At 44.7% G+C, this 19,830-nt stretch overlaps 1 protein-coding gene across 1 annotated transcript in view; it reads left to right on the top strand.

Moving 5' to 3' along the window:
- Positions 1–19,830, top strand: part of LOC119160695 (histone-lysine N-methyltransferase SETD1) — a 301,297-nt gene that overhangs the window by 132,281 nt on the left and 149,186 nt on the right. The window contains exon 3 of the mRNA XM_075887903.1: positions 9,270–9,338. Coding sequence (XP_075744018.1) covers positions 9,270–9,338 — 69 coding nt within the window. The remainder of the gene's footprint in view (positions 1–9,269; positions 9,339–19,830) is intronic.

The raw sequence follows: 19,830 nt of genomic DNA, 5'->3' as shown, positions 1-19,830 counted from the left end.
TACACTGTAACATCGCTAATAATGTGCGTTACATTCGGAGATCACATAATTAACAACACGGATGGGGGACTTTCTGATACTAAAACATGTCTGTTAAACTCTTGAGTGGTGATTGAAATAAAAAAATATAACAGAAGAACATGCACACAGATGTTACAAAAAAGCTTGGGTGAATGCTAGATTAAATATAGGAAGCAGAAAAACTGGCATGTCATACTAGAACAGCAAATTATCTCCAGTAGAGCCTTCTATAGCTATCTCTGCTAGGTAGACAATATATTTATAATATGTGAACAGGGCATAAGCGCACTAAACGCAACCATTGGTCACTGTAACAAGTTTCACCCTAGTATTAAATGTACCATGCACGATTCTCCTATTGAAATTAACTTCCTAGACACGACAGTATCTACTAAAGCAGGAAAATTAAGGACGACGCCTTACAGAAAGCCGACAGACAGCCAAAATACCTTGTTTGCACTAATCACCACCCATGACACTGCAAACAAGACATTTTCCTCGGACAAGCGAGGCGCATAAGATGGATGTGCAGTGACCACGGAAAATGCATCCACCGCTTAAGTAATTTAAAGGAAACATTTCTGAAATAAATTACGCACAAGACACCGTAAACAAGGTCTACAACGAAGAATGTAGACTACAAAAGGAAACAACACCGCACTATCTCGAAAAAAAACAACACTGTAGCACGACCCAACCAGTCGCTAGCATTTATGACCAAATACTCGTATGCCCTCCCAAACATAAATAATATTTGTTGTAAGTATTATTTAATATGGCAAGCAACGAGTGCCTTATAAAGACGTTTCCCGAAGTACCAATGGTAGTGTATCACCGCAACAGGACATTTAAGGACATGTTAGTACATGCAAAAGTAAACTCTCATTATACTGCCCAAGTAGGACTTTGCTCCCACCCAAGATGCAAGACAGGCTAACACTTTCAAAATGACATGATAGTTAAAAGCACCGGGAGTGATTATGCCCATCACATAAAATCTCGTTTTACCTGCACTTGTGAAAACGTTCTGTACATGATCGAATGTTCATGTTGTCATAAACACTACATTGGCGAAACAGCACAGCGTGTCAATGTTAGAACAAATGGTTATCGCGCGGATACGGCCAATAAATTACCGAAAGCAGCGGCACAGCCTTTCAATGTAGCAGTACACAACTTCAACATTCTCAAACTCTACATTCTTCAGTCAAACTGCCAGTCCGCAAGAGACGTAAAATATAGAGTTGAACCTTATTCACAAGGTATAAATGTTTTTAAAGGGACCGTTAAATCAATTCGGTATAGTACATACACAAAAAAAGCCACTGCGAGTTAAGCCCTCCGTCTAAGAATTTTAATCTTTTCATTGTTAACCCCTCACAACCAGTTCGAGAACCGAGACTCGGTGACATGTGTACAGCCTCTCCTCCCCACTGCTTCATTATTTTTTTCTATTCACGCAATATGTGTTTCTTTTTCACTCATACGATTCATCTCAGCACTCACCCTGCCCAAATTTCTCACACTTGCCCCTTCCCCTCCTTAGTTAGTATGAAGGAGATGGCATGAAACGTATAAAAAAACCCCAGGTGGTCAAAATTTCCGGAGCCATACTCTATCTCTCATAATCGTATGGTGGTTTTAAGATGTTAAACCTTACATATCAATCAAGAGAATCGCTTACGGAGAACGTGGTAATCTTAGTATTCACAATAGCATTTAGTTAGGACGGGATAGAGGTGCCGGAGCATTTAAGCATAAAGATAAACAGTGATAGAGTCTCTTGTATGTCTAAGAAGGAAATGTTCTTTTGAGTGTTATCGACGTTTGTGGAAATAAATTTCTTCTAAACATAGCGTCTCTTAACGTCTCTTTCACCACTCCTACTCAGAGTACCATGCCAGCAATGTATAGCTGCCGGTAAAAATCTGTTTTTATATAAAAAAGTTTCTCTCTCTGCGTACTTCTCTTAGCGGCAAAACAATGAGACATTGGTAGATCGATTCAGAAGACGTAATAATTTTGTTATGCTTATTACATGCAAACATCATTATGGGTTACAAAAGACCTGAACGAGAGGGCTGTTTACGCCCGTGTGCTCAGATTTGGGTACACGTTAAAAAACCCCAGGAGGTCGAAATTTCCGGGGCCCTTCACTACGGCATGCTCTCATAATCATACGGTCGTTTTGGGACGTTAAAGCCCCACATATCAATCGTCAAAAGAACTGAAGAATAACGGCAATAAAGGTGTGTATAATAAATACTGATAACGAAAGGGCTTAAACAATTAGTGAGATAGCATCAATAAAACTGTGAAGTTGCATAACAACTGAAGAACGCACCATCACCTCTCGGTATAAAAACCTATTTACGCAACACCTATAAGGCTACGGTATATTGTCCGGAGGTTATTACCAGTATGGCTTGGGTTCAAAGGCATTGGAGGGAATCCAGATGACATCCCAATGTGCACGTAGTAAAGTGTGGCACAAAGGTAGGCCAAACAGTTCTTAGCACACCACAGTCATGCATAGGAGTCATACATACCAAGGTGTCGGGAAAGGGAAATATGGGTGATGAGAGGCGATGTTATAGTAAGGAGGGGAAATGGGGAAAGGAGAGGGTAGGGTATTGTTTGACTTTGTGTTATAAGTATAGCAAGAAATTGCGAAAGGGTAGTGAGCGCCAGGAAAATGCGTGTCTGTGTGAGGAGGAGGATGTGAGGGTATAGAGCATAGCATAGTGAAGTATATAGTATAATCTCCAATAGCAGCAAGACTGTGGGAAAGAGAACAGCGGGTGGGCGGAACAAAGGAGAGGATGGCCACCAGGCCCGCTTTTTCCTTAGTATTTGTGCATTTAGTTTTTAACGGCTCCTAACCATCCCCCCCTTTCCCGTTTAAGAACATTGAGTACTTAGCGCACGCATACAGGCTGGTAGAAGACGCGGTGATGGCTAAGATGTTATAGGAGTAGCACATTCCTTTTATTTTCAATGCAGATGACCTGAACTTCATTAGCATAATGTGCCCAAAAATTTCTTCGTTGTTCTTTTGCGAGGATTCCGTGTCGTGAGGCAAGGCACCTATATAAATGTGCAAAAGAATACAGAAGACAGCATAACATGAAGGTGCTATGCGTGGTTACTATTCTGCGTCATTTCCATATGAGTTTTATTTTACGCGCTTGTATACATTCATAATCTTACACTACCGTTTTTTTCATGCATTTTATCTTTCGTTTGCAAATGCAGTAACTTATTCCTCAGCTTGAAATGCCCTAGAAGCAGAGCCTTTTCGGAGTTTGTACTTGTCATGAGCCTGCTAAACAGATCTGCACAAAACGTACTGGCATTAATTTCACTGAATTTACAGTGTATGCTTACTTATGCATGTGTTATACTCTACTTGTTTTCCGCAAAGTGGTTTTGGTCGAAGGAAATTTATGGCCCTGTCTTTTCCTGATGTTCAGTATCTAGTTATTTTGTCCGAGGTCGACTTGTTCTATTTTGTACAAGCCAGAAAGAACAAGTTTAATCCGTTATTAGCTTAGCTTAGCATATTCCTCTTTGTTTTGGTGTGCGAAAAAAATTGCACATGGTAAAAGTATTAGATTAGTAGGAAGGACGACGAGATTTATGTGATAAGTGTTGAACATATGTGAAAAATGAGCGAAATTAGGACATTTAAGTGCTGTGGGGGCTTAGACACTAAGAGCTGGCTATTTATACTTTAACAGCAGGTAACACAGTAGTGTTTCTTCGTGATTTCGTTTACTTCCTATAGGCATAATTGGGAAAAATGAACACATGGTAATACTACCGTTGGTACTTAATCACCCTTTCCGTTCATGAAGTCTGTAATTACCATGCCTACTTATGATAAAAAAATCACAGCATACTCACGTAGTGCGTGATGATGAGTGGGGCGAAGCATCCGTCAGTCCGTCCGCGTTTCCGTCCGTCTGTGCTTCTGTCTTTGCGACCGTCCGTTCGTTCGTGCGTCCGTTCGTGCGGCTGTTCGTGCGTCCGTTCGTGCGTCCATCCGTCTGTGCGTCCGTTCATCCGTGCATCCAGCCGTCCATCCGTGCGTCCATCCCTGCGTTCGTCCATACGTCCGACCATGCATCCGTCGATGCGTCCATCCGTTCATCCTTTCGCGCGCTCGTCCATCCATGCATCCATCCATTCGTCCGTTCATACATCTGTCTGGCTGTCCATCCGTTCATCTAGTGAGCGCTCTAAGTACAGCCATCTTGCATCTTTTAATCGTATATTCATCATATAGTTGTACCGCCATCATGCGGATATTCCAAGGACTAAACGAGAGGTGGCAAGGCCGAACTAGGGGAGCAGAACGTGCTCACTATCTTACGGCCTGCGCTTCATGTCTCGTTCCCAGCTTTGACCGCCGCTAGTTGATGGCACTGCGGTCCAACCCTCGTTACATAGAGTTTCCTAAAATTAACTTGAGGGCACTCTGGCGCTGCGATCGTTCAGCGACCACGGGAATGATGGGTAGTACACACATTTGCCGAGTATTCGTACCAAGCGACGAGTGTGAAAACACTCTTTTATGCGCATGATTGGCGTCACGTAGCACGGGAACTTATTATGAGCGGGCAGCTGATTAATAGTCCCTCGTATATAACATAATGACACCAAGTCTGCCAGTACGAGACCCTCGTTGAATGAAATAAGGGAAAGAAGTCTATACCTAAGGGCTCGTTTTTCCGTGTTTTAACACAATAGTAATGAGATCTAAGAGACAGTAATGCCAAGGAATGTACAGGGGAAGTTATTAGAACCAATGGAATGTAAATAAGAAGAAATAAAAGTGGATGAAAAAATAACCAGCCGTGAGCAGGAATCGAACCTACCACCTTCGAATAACGCGTTCGATGCTCTAACCACTGAGCTACCACAGCGGCCTTCCCTTCATCCAATTTTTGGGTTTATATGTGAATTCAGAAGTAGGAGTGTCAGTCAGCGCCATCTATAAGCCAAGCCACGAGTGTGAAAACACTCTTTTATGCGCATGTTTGGCGTCACGTAGCACGTGAACTTAATATGAGCGGGCAGCTGACTAATAGTCCCTCGTATACAACATAATGACACCAAGTCTGCCAGTACGAGACCCTCGGTTCGATTCCTGCTCACGGCTGGTTATTTTTTCACCCACTTTTCTTTCTTCCTATTTACATTTCATTAGTTCTAATAACTTCCCCTGTACATTACTTGGCATTACTGTCTGTTAGATCTTAATAATATTGTGTTAAAACACGGAAAAACGAGCCCTTAGGTATACACTTCTTTCCCTTATATATATATATATATATATATATATATATATATATATATATATATATATATATATATATATATATATATATATATATATATATATATATATATATATATAAAATAAAGCTTTTTGTTTTCGTAACTAAGACGGTCTTTCGAGTTCATCATTTCATTACCTTATCTAACAAAGCTGCCACGGCGAGAAACACTACAATCGCGGACTAAACTCGCCTAATTCGAGCATAATCTAATGCTAACTAGGCTGCTTGAAACATTCATTAACTAAGAGCGAACGTCAGAGTATAGCATGGGGAGCTGAATCCCTTGAACAGGCGTATATCAGCTTCAAAATATTGATACGCAACAGTCGGCACAGCCTGTCTGCAAGAAAGAGAAAGACGACGTTGGTGGCTGGTTGTTGATGAACTGTCGCCATCTTGTTCGCCGAGCACGGTGCATCGTATTTAGTTTATTAAATAAGTTACCCGTAACATTATTGGTGGAGGTGCGGGGTACACTGGACGACAAGCCCATATGCTTCAACTGCCGACGTGTCGGTCATATTGCTCGCCACTGCCGCAATCACTGGGCTCCGCCGGCACGCTATGGGCCTCCTACCCAGGCCACTTCTGACCACCAGTCGTCCTCAACATTTGATTTTGATTCCCCTATGCCGACCACATCCTCTGATTCCGCCGCACCTCTGACGAGACCTCGCCGTGCCCGCTCACCATCCCCTGCTCGCCGTCAATCTCGTTCGCCCCCACAACGCCGTCCTGCCTCTCCGACCTATTCGCAGCGACCCCGACCAGAAAACTAGGCAGTGCAGCTTCTGGAGGTGAAGCTGCATTGACGATGACCTCTGCAAGAAATCCTCGTGTAACATTACCGACCACCCAGAATCTGTTGAACATTACTTTAGACAATGTACCTGTGCGCGCGTTGATCGATACCGGCGCGCATGTGTCCATAACGAGTGCTGCTCTTCGTCGCCGCCTAAAAAAAGTTGTCACACCTGCCTTGAACCGAGCCGTTCGAGTCGCCGACGGGGGAACTGTCGCGATTATTGGCATGTGTTCTGCCCGTGTGACTATCGCCGATAGAAGTACTGCTGTTCTTTTCACCGTTATAGAAAATTGCCCTCATAAAGTAATTCTAGGCATGGATTTTCTAACCGCTCACTCGACCCTTATAGACTGTTCAGCCAGCTGTCTTGACCTTGAAATGCCTCTACTTTCTGATCTGACCAACCCACCCCAAAGTCGCCTTTGCTGCATTGATTTCGCACGTCTTCCGCCTAACTGTGTCACACATATCGACCTCTTCTCTACACCACCTGTACCTGACGGCGATTACATGGTGGCACCAATTCATGCCGTGATGGTTACGCATGGCATCGCTGTTCCGCACACCAGTTTGACAATCGTTGAAAACCGCACATGCCTTCATATTTTCAATTTTGCCCTCACAGCCCAAATTCTTCCACAAGGTATCTCCCTGGCCGAAATTGCTGCTCTACAAGACCATACAGTTCAACCCTTCACAGTAGATTATTGCTGCACCTCAGACCATGAACCAACTCTATCACGTTCATCGGGCGTCGACGTTGACCACATGGTACCATCAGACCTCGCTCCTGATCAAGCGGAAGCCCTTTGTCACGTCCTGGAGTCCTATAGTGACATTTTCGACTTCGCCAGCACGGCTTTAAGCCGAACGAGTGTTGTTACTCATCGCATCAATACTGGTGACGCGATTCCCATTCACCGACGTCCATACCGTGTTTCCGCGTCCGAGCGCACATTCATACAACAAGAAGTCAAAAAGATGCTTGCAAAAGACATAATTGAACCCTTTTGTAGCCCCTGGGCTTCTCCTGTTGTCCTGATCAGAAATAAGGATGGAACATGGCGCGTTTGTGTAGATTATAGGCATGTCAACAAAATTACGAAGAAAGATGTTTATCCGTTGCCTAGAATCGACGATGCCTTAGACTGTCTTTACGGTGCTACGTATTTTTCCACTATTGACCTTCGATCTGGCTATTGGCAGATCGCTGTGGATGAGATGGACCGTGAGAAGACCGCATTCGTCAATCCTGGCGGGCTTTATCACTTCAAAGCTATGCCCTTTGGTCTCTGTAATGCGCCGGCCACATTAGAAAGAATGATGGACTCATTGCTCCAAGGGTTTAAATGGTCAACCAACTTATGTTATTTAGACGACATTATCGTTTTCTCGCCCACATTCGACTCCCATCTCAAGCGTTTATCGGCAATTCATGGAGTTTTTCGTCGAGCCGGACTTCAAATGAACTCGTCGAAATGCCACTTTGCTCATCGTCAAATAACCGTACTTGGCCACATCGTCGATGCCGCAGGAGTCCGCCCGGATCCCGAGAATATTCACGCCGTCACGGAATTTCCTGTTCCGAAGTCAACAAAGGACGTTCACAGTTTTGTGGGCTTGTGCTCCTACTTTCGACGGTTTGTTGAGGACTTCGCCATCATTGCACGCCCACTCACAAACCTCCTGAAGAAGGATACCCCGTTTTTTTGGGGCGCTGATCAAGCCTCATCTTTTTCCCAGCTCACGACGCTCCTTACAACACCGCCGATTTTAGCCCTTCGACCCATCAGCTCCAACTGAGGTTCGCACTAACGCTAGTGGACATGGCATCGGGACAATGCTAATGCCCCATCAACTACACGTATGGCTGGGAAAGTATGCATATGAATTCAGATGCTTCCGGGGCGAGATCGAATATACCATACGCCACACCTTGTGGCATCCGCAGTTTCGAAAATGACACAGCGGTGACCCCTTCTCCCTCTATTTGTCTCGCGTCACCAGACTTGGGTGGATAGAACAAGTTATGATGACGTCTTAGTCACCATTACCTTCTTGCCATGTTTGCGCCGGCAGACTACTTTTGGGCTGCCTCATCTCATCTTTTGTGCCGCGTCATCTCAACTCTTGTGCTGCGTCCATGGCCGCGGTGCATACGTTGGAAGTTTTGTTTGACGACACTAATTTGCGGTTTGATCCGGTTCGATAGAACATCTTTGGGCGGATCGTGATGGAATTCGTCACAGTTCTGTGTGCTAACGTGGGCGAGCGTCGCAAGCTTCGCAATGGTTTACCCAATGGCTTGCCGTTTTTGGAGCTCTCTTAAACTGAAACCGACTCTGGTCGGTAATGAGGAGCCTCAAATTTATTATGCGTCACGCGCTACAGCAAACGATATGCCGTCTCAAGACGAGGTGATCCCCACCAACTCATATATGTCACCTATCTGCATTACTATCAGCATTACCATCAGCTTTATAACAGCCCGAGTTTCAACTAAAATCTATTCACACATGCTTTTACGCGCTGCCTCAAAGTTTGTTCATCAAAGGCAAAAGGGCGGGGAGTGCGATTATTTTTTGCCGCACACGCATTCACCGTAAGTTCTAGATCGAAATCGCTCGTGTGAGTTGCACATTTCGTAAAAACGTTATTGCTGGATTGCAACCACTGGTAACTCTCATTTGAAAATAGATCAAAGGCTACTGTAGAGAACGGGTTATGAGTGATATTCAAGTTAAAGTGCATTTACACCGCGATCGGAAAAGCTAATTTTACGCCAGTGGACTCCAGAATTGAATCACCCAGGCTCGCTCAGACTCAGCTAAAGCTGTTAGTTCGAGTTTGAGTGAGTCTTGCTGAGCAATATGTTTGTGTGTTGGGAGTTAGAGGGAGTCTGGTTGAGCAACATTTTCGTCAGCCTGAGCTCGAGTGAGCTCTGAGAGCACAACATATTTGTTGAGCGAACCTGAGTGACTTCGAAATTTTTTTCGACCCAAGGGAGCAGCAAAAAAGAAAGAAAAGAAAACGCGAAGTCAAAACTCTTGTGCCAATGTACATTTCACAAAACATCTCTTTCAAATCTCTCGTTTCAGAGTGGTGCAACGATGCCCTGCGAAAGGCAGCCTCACATCATCCACGCGATGGCCGTCACTTGTTGAAAGGTGACACAGTTTTGTTGCTTCTATTTATTTTATGTTGCTGAGCTCTTTGGTTCATTACTCGAGGAAAGTGAGTATCGCTGTGAAAGGACGAGGATAAAACGGTGACGGGAACCGACAAACAGAGGCACCAAACAGAGGCACAGCAGCTTTTATTGTTTCTAGGGTCGGCCCCACTCTGCCTTACCGCGAACACGCCACCCCGATTGCCTGAAACTTTTGCTCTTTGCTCATTACCCAGTTTTGATCAACCCTCTGTGCAAACGACCTGAGGCCTTTTCTCGCGAGCATTTCTGAAGGCAGTTGACTTACACTTTTTCACAACGGACTACACTCTCCGACTTCCGTCTGATTTATCTGGTGCCAGCGAGCGACTGCTTAGTGACAGATTAGACTGAGCAGAGATTTGCCGTCTTGTATAGACAGAAAAATTGGGACCACAAAGTAATATATATACATATATAGGAAGGCATGGTGGTTGAGTGGGCGTAGCGTTGCATATAGTCAAGTAGATACTCCGTGAGCGGTCACAACGTGGTTTATTTCGACGTTTCGGCGTGACCGCTCACGGGAATCAACTTGAATATATTTATATATATATATATATATATATATATATATATATATATATATATATATATATATATATATATATATATATATATATATATAGTGCTGGGTAGTCTTCGAAGCTGGAGCTACGAAGTCGCATCATACCTCCAGAACCCTCCACCCAAGGTGCCCCGCACCTCCACCAAATTATAAGGAGGTTTAATGACTAAAACCAACTGCTTCAGTCACTGTCACGAGCTTAGCTCTTCGTCGTAGTCGTCTTCCAGTCTCTCGGACTAGATACTGTCTCTCTCCCTTTTCCCCACTACAATATATATATATATATATATATATATATATATATATATATATATATATATATATATATATATATATATATATATATATATATATATATAAAGACAGAAAGAGAAATTGGCTTGAGTGGATGAAAGTACAATAACTTTATTAATTCATACGTTTCGGTCGGAGTCCGGCCGGCATTCGTCAGGGAATACATTGCGAACGTGAACTGTTCAGCGTACATACATTGGGGGCCCCCAACACATGTCTATTTAGTATCTAATATCACATAGATTACAGTGGCACGCAAATAAACATGGAAAACAGCACGATGTGCTAATAATAGGACTATATCTCAAAATAATAATGTACGGCAAAGTCTGCGCAGCAATAAATGACATTTTTCACAGTCACGGAAAGAATAAACGTGATAACATGGGTAATTACGTACAGGAAGTACATTGAACAACATTGCATTAAAGCAACTCGACGAAATAACAAGAAAAATAAGTAAACAACCAGCAACAATGCGCTAAAAGAACTAACAAGAAACATGTGTAAAGCAACGAGAACAGCAATATAAAGAAAACATAGGTAAATTATGTGGCAATGGTGATAAAAAACACCTATGTAAAACTGAGATACATGGCATTCAATCATGAGAATGAAATATAACGAAATTGTAGGTAACAGGCCGAAAACAGATGAAACCGGCAGACATGCGATATGAAATATAGCCTTGTCCGTGACATAGTGATCCCGTTGCTTAACGTGCGCTCAGGAACGTCAACTTTCTTGCGCTTTTGTTAATGCCGAATGACAATGCTTTAAATTTGTAGATGAGGAATGATTCGCGTGCTTCGCGTTAGTGGTGAGATTTAAAAGCAGATTCTTATATTGTTGCTGTTAGGTCATCGAGTGAATGTCCTGTCGCATTCAGGGGCTCAGATAATTGTATGTTAGGAAAATTTGTGACATGTGCCTTGTGAATAATAAACCGCAGGCTAAATGGTGTCTCTGTCTGGCCTGGGTACTGAAGCTTACAGACTGAGCTCTCCTGTAGGTGCACACAGTTGCTCATATCGCAATTGTAACCACCTTTAATTTTCATTCTGAAATTTGACGCCTAACTCTGGGCTGAAATAGAGGTGAGCATATGTACGCTAACCTTGCAACGTGATTTGCCATAAGGGTGGCAACCTGAACAGGCAGGAGGAGTTAGTACAGGTGAAGTCAGCATATCGTGCAAGTTTCTCGACCGACGATACACAGCATGTGGCGATTGCGAAAATATGTTTTTGAGACGGTCATTCTGCATGAGAATGTTGTGGTGCCTTCCTAGAATGTGGTTAACGTTTGGTGCTGATGCGGAATGCGTTAATATTAGGTTTGTAGATGGTCACTGTTGAGCAGGCTTGTTGGAGTGAAGGAGCTCATTCGGGGGACGGGCGTCATTCGGGTGACATCCTTGCTAGCCCAAGAGCTTGACCACTTCACTGCGAGAACTTTCGCATTCTGTCAGTGCATACTACCACCGGCGAAACTACCAGAGCTCCGAGTATTTCAGGACGACGCCGTCCGGTAAATAGGAACAGTATACTCTTTCGGCACCCACCATGCCTGGCTGGATTATTGAAAATGGCTGGCGGCCATCAACCGCCCTCGCGATGCTGCCAAAATCTTGCACAACTACGAAGGAGTTAAACAACACTCCTGTGTTGAACGGCGTGTCAGGTTGACTTAAACTGAATTGAACTGAATCTTTAATTTCTGGTTTGATACTAGATGAAGGATATGTATTTTGCCCGCTTTTACATGCCTCAACCTTATCCCTGCCGACCCACTCGGGCTTAATCGCGGATAGGAACTCTGCGACTCACAGCCACGACGGTGCAGCTGAGTCACCCACCAACTTACCCTCTTTTGGAGGTAAAGCTCACCGGCACCATATATCGGCCTGCATTGGCACTATTCACCTCACACAGAAAATAATCCCCCAGTTTCAGCTTTGTTGCACGTGAACGTGAAGAGTCTAGCTCTTGTCGTGCATTACATGCCACCAGGATTGGGAGTCGCTCATTCGATGGCCGGTTGATACACCATCAACTATTCTTGCAATGGGCTCCTCAGCCACGCCACCCGGCATACCACCGGGAGACCTCCTGAAGTGCCGGACGATGATGAAAATGAAGAGAATGAGTGATGAGCCTCCCCGGAAGTGTATCTGCAGAAAAGGGTTTCTCTGTTTTCCCAAAGCGACGGGAGCTTCGATTTGCTGACGGAGGTCGTGACCGTCTTCCCGGAATCGACAACAATGCGAATGTTACCGACTTCCTCAATGAAATGAAAAGAAGCGTCGAGAAGCTACATCACCCGCTGTACCTACTCGAATGCTGTTCGAGCAATCTACTTTGAGAATGCTGCGTTCATCGTTTGCTCAGCGACACAGCCGAAATCGGCTGCCAGATGTACGTTTGGTAGCTCATGAAAAAAGGTCGTTTTGTCGCCTACTCTGTGATACAGCCAGTCTAGCCCTTCAGATACATTTGTGGCTGATCATCATCATCATCATCATCATCATCATTATCATCATCATAATCATCATCATCCTGACTACGTCCACTGCAGGACAAAGGCCTCTCCCATGTTCCGCCAGGCAACTTGGTCCTGTGCTGTCACTTTATACCCGCAAAATCTTAATCTCACCTGCCCACCTAATTTTCTGTCTCCCATTAACCAGCTTGCCTTCTCTGAGAATCCAGTCAGTTACACTTAGTGACCAGTGGTTATTCTGACCAGTGACCAGTGCTACATGCCCGGCCCATGTCCATTTCCTCTTTTTGGTTTCAACCATGATATCCTTAACGCCGGTTTGTTCCCTGATCCACTCTGCTCTCTTCTTGTCTCTTATTGTACCACCTATCATTTTCCTTTCCATCGCTCCGTACGTAGTTCTTAATTTAAGCTTAACCCTCTTTGTAAGTCTCCATGCGTCTGCTCCATAGCTAAATACCGGCAAGATGCAGCTGTCATATATCTTTCTCTTGAGGGGTAGTGGCAATCTACCAGTCATGTTTGAGAGTGCTTGCCAAATGTGCTCCACCCCACTCTTATTCTTCTTGTTACTTCAATCTTGTGGTTCGGTTCAGTGCTTATTAGCTGTCCTAAGCAGACAGGTACCCGAGACTGGCAGATACCGGAACCAAATCGCAGCGTGGCTGACGCCTGCGGCCACAACAAGGTAGCCAGTGTCAACCGCCTAAGTATTCGGCACTTGTGGCAGTAGCACTCGCCAGAGAGATTACAGCAGATCGTCATGCTACGTCGCAGTCTGGCCAAGTGTAAGGGTGTGCTGCGGGTGCGGACGGATGCCGCGTGAACGGGTGTTGTGTTTGGTTTGCCTTTACAATATTTGTGAGCGTGTGTAGGTGTCACTGTATACGCCTTATGTGTGGTGTGTATGTGTGGTCCCTTTATATAGCATAGTCATGCCCCTACACCTGGAGATGCAAGTCAGTGGATAAACCAGGCTATGATCTCTGTGGTGATAACCTATATCTATCCAGTGTACTGAGTGTCAGCCACTGTGTCCTAATCTAATGGCCTTACTATATCAATGAAACATCAAAGAACAGTGCAAGAAAAACTCGCGGGCAGCCTGACGGCATTGTAAATTATTACAAACGCAAGCCATGTAATTCCTCCCTGTCGATAACTTGCGGTGGGACGTAAAGGAAATTTATAACGCGGCAGTACGGGTGGCCGCAGCCGCTAATCAGATTACGAGATTCTGGACCATGCGGATCGAGCATTGTCAATGTGCCCAAGTCCTTACTGACGAAGCGTATAGGGATTGCCTCAAAAAGCAAGCCGTGCGACTTTTCGCGCAAAACATAAACAAGCGGCTCAACGATCGATTCGGCCTGGTGAAACTAGACTTAAGGCTGGCTTACTTTTAATCTTTGTTTTTTTCTTTCTTCCCCATGGTAGGCGCAGCTGTCCTCAGCATGGCTCAACGTGACTCCCCGATGTTTTGTTTGCGTCTGCAAAGTCCGAGACTCCTAAAAAAAGTAGCAAGGGTGACTCCCTGGAGGAACAGACTCAACGGAGTGGGCGTGGAGCGAGAGGTCGAGTAAATAAACAAAAGGGCCTGAGCGGTGGGATCCGCGTGGGGACCAGCAGACTTCAGCAGGCTTCTTGGAAAGCGCTGAGGCATGACAGAAGACAGTCCTCTGGGTTGTCTAGGCTGTCTGTACGGCTTGTTCGTTGCTTAGCTGTTTATTTTCTGTTGGCGAAGTGCTGTGCCCGCTCACACCGTGGGAGATCAAAAAATAATTGAAGCAGACCATGAGTGCACGATCCAAGCAGTTAAATAAAATACGGGAGCAGTAAATTAGTCGTGTGCTTAAGAAAAGAACGACAAGGGTGGAGTGAACTCTGAATAAATTGTGGAAACCTTTCACAGCAAACACTTCTTCTTTTTCTTCGATTCTCTTTACTCGGGGCATCACCTTTCTCTGCGGGTACCTAAGCTATAAAACAGTTCACTCATCCTTTTTTTTTTTTGAAAAGTATGGTGCAACAGAAGAATTCTGCTGGTCGGGTTTGTCCATGCACATGCTAGAACAATGGTCGGACGTGGAATACAGCGAAGAAGAAAATGTGGGGGAAACGGAAATGCGAATAAGAAAGAGAAAAGTATAACAGAAGCCACCAAGAAATAATTGTCCAAGTCAATGCGCAATTCACAGTCGTTGGTCTAGTTTCTCTTGAATGGCCCATATTCACCTGCATTCGATCGAAGGGAGACTCGGCGACAATCCGCCAGTGTTTTAAAAACACCCCAAACGTCTGAACACGCTTGAAACAATTTTAGGCTCTATTATATCAGAATAGGGAAGGACCTTGGCTTCTTGAGTCGAGCATTGGGTCTCGGCTGTACAGGGCCGGAGCTGAAATCGCGCCAGCATACCACATTTATGAAAATCATGTTTACTGGGTGTTTAATGGATGCTTCGATAGTGTCACTTGCATCATGTGTGTGGGGGGAGGGGGTGATTGAAGTTATGGTTAAGTAAATCATCGACCATTCAGTCTCCTCAGGTAGTAAAGCTAAAGGAATGAGACATGCATTTAATATATACTAAGGAGGACATATCATCTGTAGGATATAGCATGAGTGCATGCCAGGTAGTCCCTAAGAAAGACCGCTTAGTATCTGAAAAATTATAGGCTTACAGAAATTCTATAGGTCTTCAAGGTCCCCGACCTTCTTCCACTCTTGTACCAGCACAGAGACGTTCTGCTGATTGCAACAAGTGAACACCTGAACAAGTGAACATCGGGTGTTCTTGAAGTACGGGAAATGCTCGCCTCTTATATGTCTAGCGACCATATATTTTTTGCCTTTATGCGTTGACATCAGGCACGCATGAATATAGGCGGCACCAATGTGCCTCATTTCTAGGCAATGTGTGTCAGACGCGCGCCTATGCAGAGAATCATCAGGATTTGGGGACATCGCATGTAGCGCCATCTCCTTGTGGTGCCAAACGCTTTGAGTGGGACTCATCGGAGCCACTCGCTTTGTAGGGGGATTCCACAATTTGACCAGAATGTTCCAGTGGGTCTCTGCTGCATGCACGCGTATCTGGAAGTCTTTTCCTAATGACCAGCTTTGTTTGTCAGATATAATTTTTTTGCCTACTTCCCATTTAGTGATGGCGGGATACCGCTACTAGAGATGGCGCCATGTAGAGATGTCGCTAATTATTAGAAATGAGAAAAAAACTATATTTGTTGGGTTATAACGTTTCAAAACCATGATTAGGAGGGACGCCGTAAGGGTCGGCGCCAGATATGCAGACCACCTGGAGTTTTCTAATGTACACCTAGATTTGAGTACGCGGGCCTCCAGCATCATCGCCTCCTCGAAAATGCAGCCGGAATTCGATCCCCTGTCACCATGCCACCGTGGCGGCTGGAGAGAGAAAGAAAATTCTTGGAGTGCACTAGGAATGTCCGAAAGTGGCGCCACTGTTTTTTTTTTCTAATGTGTTAGTTGTAGAGAAGGCAAGTTGTGCAAACTTTACTAACGTGTACTCTTATGCTAGCAAAATATATTCATGTGGCATACAACACTATTGGCAGTGGTATATGAACGCCACACTCCTGCTTAGTGACTGGGCTGGTGTGTACATGCACACTGGAACGCATAAAAAGATCCGCAACCACAAAAATAAAATGAAGAAGAAGAATAGACATGAAAGGCTGCCTTTTCACGGCCGGAAAAAAAGGCAAAAAAGGAAGCCATGGCCTTATGAAACAAAGGTAACCTAAACCTAGTAATACTTGTTGCTGGACTAGTTGGTACGAACTCACAGCAATACATACACTAAGGATGTGTAACCATCTACTGTGGTAGAACAGACAAAAACGGGCATCTTTCTGTTATAAAGGAAGCCCTTTTTTGAATGTCCTGCCTTTTTTGGGGGACAAGCGTTTTTCCGTCGGTATTCCGTTTCAGTGATAATGTTCCTGCGCTGCGAAAACAGGTGAAGTCTTGAAACAGGATCCTCTGAACACTACACTGCGCTAACTTCAAGAGCGTGAACGAGCCAACTCAGCAGTGAGTCGGCGTGGACAGTCTGTTTGCTAGCACAGCTCAAGAAGCAGAAGAACAAGTACTTGGGACTGGAGCGCGGCAACAAAAGTGTGTAACCAGAACGTGTTAACGCCAATGAACAGATGAGCGACGTCAGCAGCATTGTAAGAAGAGCAGAGTAGAAAAAAGGCAGAACAAGATCGCAAGCCACAAAAGCGTCATAGCCATTTCTACGCGCAATGATGTTCTGAGAGCTACAGTATAAGTTTCTGGGCTTTCCAGCTCCCGGAAGACCTGAACTCGAGGAATCGAGCTAGGCGAGCAAACAGCGGACTCGAGCGGAAAGCGAAAACGCCTCGGCAAAAAGAAAGCGCGATATTCGTCGCTGTCGAACGCCTCTCGCTTTATCAACGCCGCAGGACAAAGAGGAATAAAGGCGAAAAAAAAGTGGGAACGGCGGCGTTACCATCTTCTCGGAAACCCTATCCTTTCACGTCTCGATCAGCGAAAACGGGCGCCTCGGCGCGGCAGGGAATGACACTCGGTTGGTGCCACCGGGCATCGTTGAGTGGGTGTTCTATGCAAGCGTCAAGAGTGAGAGGAGAGAGAGAAAAGAAAAATGAAAGCTGAGCAGCCGATGCTTCATGGGCGCCTTTTGTGGAAATGTGAAAAGATGTCGTTCTCAGGGGGCCGAGTCGGTTAATAGAAAACCTTGTGTCTGGTTTCTTGCGTTGTACGGATATAGCTGTTTTGAATGTGCAAGGCATGCATGCGTCCCTCAGAATCCAAAGGAACGATGTACATAAAAAGAGTTGTAAATCTTGCAGCACGCAAATGCCAGCGAACATCCTAACAGGTCGATGGTTCGCATCCTCACTTTTGCTGTCTCTCTTGTTCTTTGCCCTGTAATTGTTAGCACTTAAACTGGGGTTGTTCGATTCTGAGACGTGTGTAAACGTGTCTATGAGATATTGTCAAAAAAAAAAAGAAAACCAGCACACCTTCGCAGATGCAGAAGAGAAAGTAAAACTAACCATCGCTGTTTTTTTGCGTCTGCTCGACAAACAAGCCAAAATTATCAATTTATTGCAATGTACTCGTACATTAACTCCACATTCCTGCAGCGTCCTGCCATTAACGCCGATCAGTGCAAAACGTTCGCCTCCCATTTCCTTAGACCTGCGTGTCCTTTCATCATTATTCTTGCCCAGGCTTCTTGTTATGCATTATACTTCAAATTCAGCATTTCTCTCAAATTATAGTGAGCTGGCCTACAACTGATGCCTCGCTTACAGTGCTTGTGGAGGTGTGCTTCGTTGGAAAATGCGAGATGAGCTACATAAGTTTAGTCGCCTTATCTTTTGACAGACACCATGTCATCATCACATATTAATCATTGTTCTATGGACACGGACCACAATCATTAAAGGCTTGTCACATCAGAGAGCCATTCGATGCATTAACCTAAGAAACCCTCTTTCTTAGGCCCCTCGTGGTCACGATGCACATCATACTCGACAGAATGAAAACTTCAACAGCTGAAGGTCCAAGTTGCAAGTTCTGGATTCGTTGGAAACAGTCGATCCTTGCAAGACTTTTCTATCCCACCTCGAATTCCAGCTTACATTTGGATAATCGCAGAGGAAACGATCTCAAACATTTCTCGGTTGTGAGGGTCTGTGTGAGCATGGGGATTACTGTTTTTTCTCGTTGCTTTTTGTATTCTTTTTCTCCTCTTTCCCCTTCCACCTGTGTAGGGTAGCAAAGCGGGTACAACCTGGCCAACCTACCTGCATTTTCTTCGCCTATCTCTCTCTCTCTCTCCCAGTTTCTCTTCCTAGGCATCTTTACAGCCATCATCATCATCATCATCATCATCATCATCATTATCATCATCATCAGCCTGACTACGTCCACTGCAGGACAAAGGCCTCTCCCATGTTCCGCCAGTTGATCCGGTCCTGTGCTTACAGCTGCCAATTTATACCCGCAAACTTCTTAATCTCATCTGCCCACCTAACCTTCTGTCTCCCCCTAGCCCGCTTGCCTTCTCTGAGAATACAGTTAGTTACCCTTAATGAACAGTGGTTATCCTGTCTACGCGCTACATGCCCGGTTCATGTCCATTTCTTCTTCTTGATTTCAGGTATGATATCCTTAACCCCCGTTTGTTCCCTAATCCACACTGCTCTCTTCTTGTCTCTTAAAGTTACACCTACCATTTTTCTTTCCATTGCTCGCTGCGTCGTCCTCAACTTAAGCTGAAACCTCTTTGTAAGTCTCCAGGTTTCTGCTCCGTAGCTAAGTACCGGCAAGATACAGCTGTTATATACCTTCCTCTTGAGGGATAGTGGCGAACTATCCTCAGGACTATGCATAACTCAGTGGTAAATTATTGGGCTGACACCCAGCGGACCCTGGTTCAAGCTCCACTGTGTCTATAATGCAAGGTATTTTTTTTTCTAATTTCGCGCGATGTGGTTACAGACACCGGCAGGGGCAGTGGCGGCTGCAGACAACATGCAACTGCGCGTGACCCCAAGAGTGATCTCATAACAGCTTTCGCTGTAAAATGTAAGCGATGTCTCAGCGTATCGAAAAAAATTTGAATCACGCTACTTCCATGGTGAGACAACGGACAGCCTTGCCTCACCCCTTTTTGAATTACAAAGCGTCTGGTCACTTCATTGTTGAAATAAAGACAGCTTGAAAGGTCCTGTCATAATTTGAGAGTGCTTGCCAAATGTGCTCCACCTCATCATTATTCTTCTAGTTACTTCGATCTCGTGGTTCGGCTCCACGGTTATTACCTGCCCTAAGTAGACATAGTCTTGTACAACTTGAAGTGCACTATTACCTATCTCGAAGCGCTGCTCTTTTCCGAGGTTGTTGTACATTACTTTACAGCCATATTTTGTACTATTCGTCGTATTCCGTTTGTCATCAGTGACTATCTTCAATATTCACGGATTTTCAGTCACCTAGACCATTGCGTCAATCATTGCTATGACATCAAAGCAAGATCCCGTCGTTTTT

Source organism: Rhipicephalus microplus, chromosome 3 (genome assembly GCF_043290135.1).
Source record: "Rhipicephalus microplus isolate Deutch F79 chromosome 3, USDA_Rmic, whole genome shotgun sequence".
Taxonomy (NCBI): Eukaryota; Metazoa; Arthropoda; class Arachnida; order Ixodida; family Ixodidae; genus Rhipicephalus; species Rhipicephalus microplus.
This window is presented reverse-complemented; position numbering and strand designations above follow the sequence as displayed.